Consider the following 11,571-nt stretch of genomic DNA (forward strand, 5'->3'; position numbering starts at 1 on the left):
AAAATTAGTTTATGTACTTCTTCAACGCAATTTTAATCGATGTTCAACAAAAAAATCTTAAAAACTGTTGAACTCAAGTTATATATGTGTTGAACAAAAAAAGTTTGTAAGTTTGTAACAGAACCTGCCCATATATATATATATATTCCAAATATGAGGTCGAAAATGGGAACTGAAAACTAGAAGTTGCAATTTACAGTTTTCAGTTGAACTAGTTGCAATTGCAGTTGCAACAGTTGCAACTTCCCATTTTTATTTGCAACTTTTGCAACCTAATTTGGAACTTTTGCAACCTTATTTGCAACTGAAACGGCTGGCGCCACCCAAGGTTGCAAATGAGGTTGCAAAAGTTGCAAACCGTATTTTTGAAAAAAAAAATTATCAAAAGGTATTTTTAAAATAATGAAAAGATTTTAGTATTTTTAAAAAAATAATTTTCCAGATGGGTATTTTTAAAATTATCCCTAAATTCTAATAAATATGTTAGTATTAAAAGACAATACTGACCTTTGTATATATAAAATATATGTATAGCGAGTATTAGTCTTTTCGAATTAAATTTACTCGTTGTTTTATTAGATATATACTCTCTTTGTGTTTTTTTATGTGACACTTTTGACTTTGGCACGTATCTTTGGATGAGTTGACACGATAGTAAAAATTATTATTTTTAATTGATTTTTTTTGTGAATTAAAATTTTGATTATATATTTTTATTCAGAAAAAAAATAAAAATAATATTTTTAACTACCCAATCAAAGTACTTATGAGTGTGTGCCAAAAAATCAAACATCATGCATAAAAAAGATGGATTAGGAACATTATCGGTGCTCAACATTTTCCTATTTTCCTAGTTGCATCTCTACGTGGCATCTCCATGTTTGCACACAATGGTCATCCTCAGTAATTTGTCCGACACAGAATTTGAACTGATATGCAATAAAGTTTGTAATTTGATATATTATCAACTCCTTGTCAAAATAGATGCTAGAATATGGATCAAAACAATGGTGGTGTAATATTAAACCCAATAGATAGAAGTTTGTACATATGGCTTCCGATGAAATAACCAAACAAGCTGCCGCCCTGAGAATGATGCACGCTAACAAGGGAGCTGTAACGACTATCGAGCTAATACACCGACTGCTCTAAAGTTCTGCACTCAACTTCTTTGACTGAATATTAAAGTAAACAACGTAATTTTCATCTCTTAAACTGAATATAGGTTGCAGAAGAAAGTTCCTTGTTGCTCCTTTGGCCACGAAGCTAATTGGGTCATACTTGCTAATGCCCCGTCTTAATTGGAAGCTAGCGGCCTCTATAAACCTGACATCAGATGATCCGACATTGCATTTGAGTTTAACGCTTGAATGAAGATCCAAATCGCTGTACACAAAACACCCTCTGTGTCTTGCGGATTCCAGAGAAACTGTTCCGCTCTTTCCATCTAGTCCTTGAACCAAAACAAAAGTAGAATTGCTACTACCAACAGCATCACTTACACCTAGGCTTTGATTTATTCCTCGCTCCACAACAACCATACCTGGAAGGTCAAATGGTTCCAGCTCAACAGCTCTTCCTATACAAGCTTCTGCTTCTAAAAGCCTAGAGGAAGTTGAGTTTTTCGGGATGAGCCTAAAAGTGGCATATACAGAATGATTTGATCCAGCCTCAGGTAATAATTCATTAGTCATGGACTTGTTTGAGTTTGTAAGGACGAATGAGCTGTTTTTGGATTCTTGGGCAAGTGTAATTAGATGAGAATTATATGCAGCTGGGATTGGAATAATCCAGTCCAGGATAGAACCTGCTCTTTCAGTATTGATGTTCCTATCACCGGTGCTCAGACCAACAAGAAGGTAGGGGCCATATAGAATTGCATGATCGGAAGCATATTCAGGCCGATCATCTGAAATTATGACCAATTGTCAACAGCATATAAAATACAGTCGAGATGAGGACACAAGTATCCACACTCGTTATATGTATCAAATTATTACACAAATGATACAAAAATGAAATAAAAAAGGAAACAACTAAGGAGGTACCTTGAATTGTCTCCAATCTAATATTCATGGGTAGCTCAAGAGTAATCTTGTCACTGGAGTTCCATTTCCGAGTTAATGATAATAAACTACCTGCATTAAGTAGTGGAAATTTTGTGAACCTGCAGATTTGGCTACAGAGAAAAATATGCAAGGAGGTTTTATCACTATAAAGAGCACGTCGAGTATAGAACCATTTCGAATGTCCAGGTATCAAGACATATATCTGGTCTCAAATGATATAGGTAACAGGGAACTAAGTGAGAACATCTAGAGTTGATATTGAACAAGTAATACCTGGATTAGGTAGAAGTAACACGTAACAGAGTGATAACATCAAAAGTAAGATTGTACAAGTAATACCTGGACTTGGTACAAACAATTGCTGATGGTTAACGAATGCAGTCGCAGCCTCTGACTTTGCCCAAGAAGGTACTCTAAAATTTAATGTAGATTCCTTTTTCTACATAAAACATGATTTTGGAGTTATATATGTATTGCACTCAATTGCAAAAGTAGCAAGCACTTGAACAATGATTTTGATTAACACCTATATCTGAGGAACTTTTACTACTTCAGATATGTATTTTTTTTTTTTAGCATCAAACCGTTTCTAATAGTAAAATCCCCCGATATCCTAGTTCAGTATATTATAAGGAAAGAGATCTTACATATAAGTCATTCATTTGCTTTCGAGTCGAATATTACGCTATATTTAACACAAGGACTCTTGCTGACAAACACATATCTGTATTTTCGGCTGATGAAACAGGCAGCAACTCCAATGTTAAATACTCATTAGAGGAGAGTATACCTTGTTTAAGGTAATTTCAACAGCTACATGAAGGTGATCATCCCATGAAACAACAGGCTCTACTTTCAAATTTACCAAAATATTTTGCGAAGTCCAATTAAATGAGCTTGATATGTACTGACTGATGTAAAGCCCCGGCACTTTTCCCTCCTCTTCGAAGTATATGGAATCTCCTAACTTTGAGAATGACTCAATTCCTAAAAAACAATGGAAAATGTGAACAAGAATTGTGTAAAAGAGTTTATCTACTCCTCATTTTCTATATTCATTTTGACTTGTACATGTTCTATCCTTGGAAGTTGGATCACAACAAAAACTTACAGATCAGGATGAACTAAATATATTATGCAAAGAAAAATAACAGAAAGGAAATCATTAATCAAGTGTAGCAATTTGAGGCTGCATGCTTAGTAATTTCGAATGATTAAAGAGAAGAACAAATCATATACTTAATTCCAATCAAAAGTAGAACCATAGAGAATACCCTTATTTTTCAGTTACATGAAAAAAATAATTAAATAAAGATTTAACTGCTGAAGCTAACCTCATTGCACCACAAACTTTAAAGCATGGTTCGACAACGCTCTCATCCACAGCATGGATAAGTCACTCCATCCCTCCCTTCCTCCCTGACGGGGTCCCATCTCAATTCAAACTCTTTTAGACTAAGGCCTACAAGTTCATATTAATCATCCTTTTTTTACAGATGCAACAGCCATCTTATCATAGATGGATTGGTGGTCATTTTTTTATTTATTAGAGCAAATTACAAAAATGTGGTGGAACTTAACCTCGTTTAGCACTTTGGTGGCTGAAGTTTCAAATTTGCCATATCGTATCCAGGTATTGTTTCTATTTTTTAAACTATTGGCTAAGGGCCACTTTCTGAGAAAAAACTACTAATTCTTTTCAAAAAAATGGCCCTTAAGCACCTGTTAGAAGAATTAAAACAATGTTTGGCCACCCAATCGCAAATTTAAAATTCCAGCCACCAAAGTGCTAAAGCAGGTAAGGTTCAGCCACCACTTTGCAATTTAATTTATTATGAATATTATCTTGTAATCCTCTAACATTGCCATATTCCAACCATAAATTTATAATGTTTCGATCAAAGACACCAAGTACTTTTTAAGTGTGGCCATGGTGTTCAGTGCAGCATAACAATGGTTGACCACATTATAACATGGAGTTAACCATCATATCATATATCAAGTCTACATATAAAGATGAGGTGTGTGACAAACAGAGTTCACCACATAGGCAACGACATTCAGTTGCAAAAATAACTTAGTATTCAATACTTTCTAATTTAGTTTCTATGTTTTCCAGCTATCAAAACAGAAGAAAAAAAAAAGAGGTTCTATGTTTTCCAAGAATATAAGAACATACTAAGATGGCATTCAAGGTATTACAACATTGAGTTATTACATGAAAATATGGTAAATAATGAGAGTCCAGTTGCATGTGACTTTTGATTAGGACCCTCATTTAAGGAAAAAAATTATAGAACATAACATACAAATTAAATAGGAAGAGAAAAACTGATAAGCAGAAAATGTATGTGTGATTTTCGGAAATTATACAAATAAAGGATAAGAAAAAAGAGATACGTAAAGGAAAAAAGGAAAGAGGAATAAATAGGTGACGTTATTATAATTTACACCAATGCAAAATGTAACCGTGAAGATCCAAAGCTTCTTCTTTGTTTTTTGTAATTTAGATATTTAGCAATTGTACCTCTGCCTACGGCTACATATATGTATATGTGGTTTAGAATTACATTTTGTTTTAACATTGACAGTTTTAAATTCAGATATAAGTATAGACACCAATTCAGATAACTGCCTACCTGTTCCATAGCAACACCAGAAACTATCATATTTTGTTCCCCATCCCTCATTATCACTCCTAGCCTTAGATTCACCATGGCCTAGTGGTAGCATGTAGATCATGATCCCGGGTTCTCGGCCTCTCTGGATGCTCAACACTCCATTTGTGAGTGCTCGTTCATAATAATCTGCATAGCCTACTTCTTTGGTCCATCTGAAGAGGTTGCGTGAGACCTGAAAACTTGTCAAATTAATGCATATTGGTTTCCACCAAGCTGTTTGACATGTAATAGTACTAATACTAAGGAAGCTGGCATGATGTTTGACTCTATAGTGAAAAGACAAAGTCATACCTTGAGCATATTATAAGTTGTGCAAGATTCTTCATTCTCAGCATCTAAAAAGCTTGCCAATCGCTTCGGGTCTTTCCTATATGAATGTTGTGGAGTAAAATATATATTAGTGGAGGGAATGATTGTAAACACAGATAAGCAGCAATCATTCCAAAATTGTTCCTTAATTTTACAACTATCAAAAGTACTAGACAAAAAGGGATCAGGGATGGTTGTATTTTTATATAGTAAGCACTATATTAGCAAACAGAATATAAACAAATACAGTTTCATGTTCTACCAGAATTCACCATGTGATGTTCCTCCGGTAGCATAGGTGTAAGAAGAGTTCACAATATCCATGAAGAACATCCCAATTTCCTGGAAATTATATGAAACAGCAAATATAGTTGTTAAATCTTAATCTTATAATTAGCTGCCCCAAGAATCAGGGAAGTCGAATTCTAGATATGGGTTCTAGAAATATATCAAGGGAGTAGAAGATACATATTTGTGAGCCTATCAAGATTCGTATGATGCAAGTAGAATTACATTATGCCTACGTGGTACCTTCTAATGATATGTGATTATGGTCTCTATTGCCAGTTATTTCAAATGCAGTATACTGTCATCTATTTTCATTACGATGAATTACAAACTCCACTAGCCAAAAATGTTCCGTTGAACTGGCCTTTTAGAACTATAGGGGACATACAGATACCAACACACTTGCAGCAGTGTACCTTATAGAGTAGATCACCGTAAGTTCATATCGCATTTGTGATCCAATAACAATTGGAATATGAGTATTGGCATGGAAACCCTATATATCATTAGTCTACAGGTATAAATACCAACATACTTGCAGCAGTTTACCTTATAGAGTAGATCACCCGTAATTTCATATCGCATTTGTGATCCAATAACAACTGGAATATGAGTATTGGCATGGAAACCCGATATATCATTAGCCTACAGGTGAATGAAAAGACATTTTAAGAAATTAAGCAATACAATATATACTTTATAAGAAAGGGAAAATGCTATGTGATGGGCAAGAAGTCAGTAAGAATGAGCATGTAAAAGTAATAGAATGTTAAACCGGGAACTAAGAATTGGGAGATTAATTTGAAATAGTAAATCTATATGTTCTTAGAATTAAAACGAGTAATTATTTTATGTAATAGAAATACCCAATGTAACTGAAATCTCAATCCAAATTCCATGAATAGCTCATGTTTTAACCGTATCTAATATGACATGAAACTTTGAAGGGTTACAGAGGAATTATTGCTGAGCAGTACCTGAACCAGGCTGAAGAAAATTTGTCTTCAGTACTATACTATGAGATAATTGTTTGAAAACAATCCTAGATACTGATGACAGATAATAGTACACAAAAACCAAAAATGACAATCAGAAATGGATTGTCAGTCGAGACCCAAACATAAGATGCTTTCTAGCTCATAGAGGCCTAGTATATCTCATTCATGAATGTTAAGAAAAAAAGCTGATAAAGCATCAGACTAGCAGGACACAAATTACACATGATGACAGTAATGAACAATACCTTTACAGCCAGCAATCCTAAAAAACAGGGTTTGTCAAAAAGTTGAGCCAATACAAAATGTTTGTGATTTCCCTGCCAAAATAGAAGTTGACAAGATGAATGTTACATGCTCAGAAATATCTGGAAGTCTTGATGAGGTAGATATATCATATATTTTACCATGACCTACAAAAGATATAAGAGAACCAGATATAGAAGCAGAATTAACAGTAATTGTTTCAAACAAAGCAAATTTCTTAATTATATCCTTATATATAATAACTGTGAGGAGGCTATCTTGGTTGTCATGATAAAGCGCAACAAAATAAATAAGGATTTTAGATCTTAATGGTTCGAAAAAAAATAAGGGATCAAGATTATATAATAGTATGATATCTCTGTATATGATATTTAAATACATAAATAACAATTTAAGGTATTATACTTTAAACAAAATATAAGGAGGTTTTCTATATAGAATAAGATTTTTATTAATTGGTAGTTGTTTTATCTCTCTGTTTTCTGTTTAGTTCTGATTGGATTATAATTGCTAATTTATCATTGCATCAAAGACTATGTGATGAGTTTTGTGTGGGCTCTAAAATCGTTTAAACCGTGGAGATATAGCCAAAATAGTAAAGATGGAGCTTCAAGCCCAGCAATACTTATTTTTCATTCAATTTTCTATGATCCTCCAAATTCTTAAATTCTTTATAACCACTGAAATAATAGTATCTATTTAGTAAATCTTCAATTCAATCCAAAATATAAACAATATGAGAATGAAATCATATTAAATATATAAATTTATACCCTATTATATAACAAAGCATTATTGAATAATAAAATTATAAGTAATTTGCTAATCGTGAAGAAAACCAATCTTAGCGACGGAATCTATTATTATATATGTATTACAAAAGGAATACAACTGTAAGGGTTTGCAGGTAAAAAGAGTTTCAATTATACAATGAAGTTTGTATTATTAATATTATTGATTTTTTTTACAATTTTGGTTCAAACTAATGAGAATCTGTTCTCGTACTTCTCGGGGTGAGCTAGAGTCGAACCCAGGTGTCCCGGGACAACGAGGATAAACCCATCACTTGGGCTATCCGATCGTGCTCAATATTATTGATATTTAATAAGATTTGTATAATTATTATTTTTTTATCTTGTTATTCAACTAATAATATTAATATCATATAAATTCTTTTCCCAACATTTTACTTTCAAAACGTTATAGCACTATTCAAAATAATCAATTGTCTAATTTTGAAATTCTAATATCAACATAAAAATAATATAAGTCAACTGTTTTTTGATAACTGGGACCTACATAAAAAGAAATCTAATACTCCCTCCGTCCCATTGGATTGTATACAGTTTCCTTTTTGGAACATCCCACCAATTGTATACATACCAAAAATAGTAAACTTTTATAATATAAAAACTTAACTACACCCACTACCTACTTCCACTACACTCACTTTATACGTTAAATATTAGTAGGTCCCACCATTTTACTCATACCACACTCATTTTACACATTAAAGATTAATGGGTCCCACCACTTTACCCACTTTCCTTACTTTTCTTCACTAAATTACACTTTTTCTTAACCTCCGTGCCACTCCTCACATGTATACTACTCACCGGGACGGAGGGAGTAGTAATCATTACAAAATTAAAATAATAATACTTTTTAAAACGTATATTAAAATAAATATATTCTGAAAAATATAGGTGCCGGTTATAAAGTAGTTATAAAATAATAAAAATCCCTTTGTGGACGTTACTTCCTTAGAGATCAACGTAGCATTAAAAGTTATATTACTGCAGACAAAACTACACATCCTACTGGACCAAAATTAAAGATTATATGCAATGTGAATGAATACTCAAGTAGCAATCATTCAGCAGTACAAGAGACAAAATCAAAACAAGTTAAATAATATAAATGGAGAAGATAAATGAGTACCGTTATGCTGTGCAATTTGTATAGAACATCATTCATGCCACCTGTTTCTTCATTTAATGCCTGATAGTGTCTTGCAACGCTGTACTTTGATATTACATTTTTCACACGCTCGTAGAAGTAATCAACCATCCACTTTACCATTTCCAAAGATCTAGTATTGTTGGCTAATGTATACTGATCTAGAAGACCTGCCAATATCTGTTCATAATTGACCTAAATGAGGATGAAGATCTAAGAAATATATCAATTTCAAAAGTTTTAGAACCATGGACAGTTTATACCTTGTGAATTGTGTAATAAGGTGCCCATACAGGTTTTAGAGCTTCAAAACGATCAAATTGCTCGGAGGTAAAAGCAGAAAGATATCCTGTACCCACTTTGTTCTGACATTCATAAAGAGCAGAAACCACTGCAAACATTTTCTTTTTAAGAGTATCATTGTGAGTGCTAGCCCACATCAACGTTGAAGCACTGAGATAATGCCCTGCAGATGTACAAAACCCATTGTTAACTATTATATTGAGATTACATTCAATTAAATAAACAAGAAACAACTGGTGTGAATCCAATCCACTAGAATCCCATTCTAAGCTTGATCAAAGTTCACACAACTCAAGTTTCAGGATGTACCATGATAGTCTGTCAGACGTCTAAACTTGATTGATGATGTCAAATATTACCAAAAGACAGAAATGCCACAATGTACAACAAAAAAGCTCAAGCAAAAAATCCAACTTATGCAGAATTGAACCAGAATCTGTTAGGGGCTGTCCACGGCTCCAGGCCTACTATATATATGTAATAGGAATGGTAGTGTGTGTGTGTGTGTGTGTGTGTAAGCTGCTGCAAGACTTTACAAACTAGAACAGTTATATTATTGATATAAGCACGCACACACCAGGTGATATTTGAGAGATCATCCTCTCTCCACACGCAACTAGCTACGCTCACACATTAATATCTAATTCATGCCTACCTCAACCTGCAAACTTTTTATCTATTTATACTCGTATATTTGTCCCAACAAATTCTATCTTTCAGATTTGTAACTGGAACAATGCACAATTAACTCCACCAAATTCTTCAGAAATTCAAATTCAGCATATTCTTCATTTGAAATATTTAATCAAGAGCATTGATTATGTTTGACTCAAATGAAGGGCCTAGCAGAATCTTATCTTACTAAAAAAAACTTGCAGAAAGATGTTAAATATAAGAGAAGTGAAGTATACAGAACCAGCACACAATCAAACCTGCAACAGTGAAACTATTAACAAGGAAATGAAAAAAATTCTCAGTTGTGCACTTCATCATAAACTACAGACATTATATATCTAAAAACCATTCAAATTGATTCTTTCCCTCGAGACTATCCACATGATCATTCACACAATCATGATCATTCATATGTACAATTCACGATAATCACAACCACCACATAACACATAAAAAACCATATTATACCCTAACAGAACCATTAAATATGTACGAAATAATAAGCTACAAAGGCAAAACTAACCTACAAAATGTCCGCGAAGCTCACAGTCAGGAGCCTCCCAACCTCCATACGCAACACCAGGAGCCGACAATCCAGCCGTCTTCCTAAAACTCCAAACTAACCTATCAACATCCAACAGCAACAAATACTCCAAATTCGTCTGCTGAGCTCGTCCTTGTATGGAATTAGGTTCCAATCTCACATCTTTCAGCTCTACTTCCTTTAAAAAACCACGAGATGTCCAATTGAATTCCCCTAAACTCCTCGTCTTTCTATTCATCATAATCGAATCCATTTCGGCTCTCTCACTCAAAATCTTCCTAGAAATCGAACCGTAAGACGCAAAAATCTCATTCTTGAAGGTCTGATTGTTGGATTTTAGCAGTTGATATCTAAAAGTATGTGATGATAATTGAGGATGAATATGATTACTACACTCTTTAGCTAAAGCATGATTAAATGACGATATATACAATAACACACAAAATAACATACAGTACTTCATGATCAATCGATTGATCAACCCTAATAAGCTCATCGATTAGACCAAAGGATTCACCACAAAAGCTTCAGCAATCAATATATACACAAAGATATATACTATCCACGCATGAAAATCACTCAAGTTGATGGGTTCACTCTCTAGTCTTTATTGCGTTTTACTTGCTACTATCACTTATTTTAGGAATTTTCAAAAGAAGTAACTTCTTTGAGTTTTTGTGATTTTGGCCCGGTTAAATAAGTTAAAGACATTTTTTTAAAGAAAATACATATTTTTATATTTTTTTGAATATGAATGTTAAGGAGGTGTTTAACATTTCTCGCATAAAAAAATAAGGATTTGTCTCCAAGAGTAGAATATCATATACTTTTCTGAAAATATGTCTTGATTTCTAAAAAATTAGTTTAGCATCACTGGATTCTAAAAATTTATTGAAAGCTGCGTCTTGTTTTGTCATGTCAGGTTGAAAACTACATTTTGTAACAAATAGTGTTCGTATAATGTAGTTCCTCCATCCCATTTTAAGTGTTTACTTTGTAAATTTTACACATTTTAAAAAAAAAATTAATATAATATTTTTATCATTATCTTCACACACCTATTGACTTTGGTTTTTATAAATATTAATTGCGTATAGCATCACTCCTACTTAAATATCGTGCATTTGACCTTTTTTCACTTTAAATTATACACATTTATATTCCTTGCATTAATGAATTTAGGAAGGGCTTGTTGGCGTTGTATTTAAAACTATATTGAAACTAGTAAAAAATTGCATGGGTTAAAAGGTACGACACATATTTTGGGAGTTTTTTTTTGGACAAAGTGGACACTTAAAATGGGATGGAAGGAGTATTAGCTACGCTTTAACTTCAGTCATCTTTATACTTAAACTCGCTTTCAAACTCAAACCCTATATATCCCAATAAGATGTTTATATACTAATTGATTTAAGATCTGACTATCGAAATCAAGAATTAAGATAATAATTTAACTATCATAATTTGTGAAAGGCATATGT

General features: G+C 33.0%; 1 protein-coding gene across 1 annotated transcript; it reads right to left on the bottom strand.

The window, feature by feature from the left end:
* Positions 1–935: 935 nt before the first annotated feature.
* Positions 936–10,729, bottom strand: LOC108220509 (uncharacterized). Its single transcript, XM_017394296.2, has 12 exons — positions 10,070–10,729; positions 8,832–9,034; positions 8,551–8,748; positions 6,591–6,662; positions 5,897–5,992; positions 5,322–5,401; positions 5,042–5,117; positions 4,709–4,922; positions 2,860–3,056; positions 2,409–2,508; positions 2,049–2,138; positions 936–1,909 (listed from the first exon to the last, which is right to left on the bottom strand). Exons 1-12 carry the CDS (start codon positions 10,584–10,586, stop codon positions 1,149–1,151), a joined length of 2,604 nt encoding a protein of 867 aa, XP_017249785.1. The 5' UTR covers positions 10,587–10,729; the 3' UTR covers positions 936–1,148.
* Between the last annotated feature and the right edge of the window lie 842 nt (positions 10,730–11,571).

Source organism: Daucus carota, chromosome 5 (assembly GCF_001625215.2).
Source record: "Daucus carota subsp. sativus chromosome 5, DH1 v3.0, whole genome shotgun sequence".
Taxonomy (NCBI): domain Eukaryota; kingdom Viridiplantae; phylum Streptophyta; class Magnoliopsida; order Apiales; family Apiaceae; genus Daucus; species Daucus carota.

Coding starts and splice junctions, on each gene's coding strand:
- LOC108220509 (XM_017394296.2), bottom strand. CDS start 10,586: ATGAGCTTATTAGGGTTGATCAATCGATTGATCATGAAGTACTGTATG. Junction 6,663..8,550: donor ACAAATTGCACAGCATAACG/GTACTCATTTAT, acceptor CTATTTTGGCAG/GGAAATCACAAACATTTTGT. Junction 5,993..6,590: donor TAGGATTGCTGGCTGTAAAG/GTATTGTTCATT, acceptor ATTCACCTGTAG/GCTAATGATATATCGGGTTT.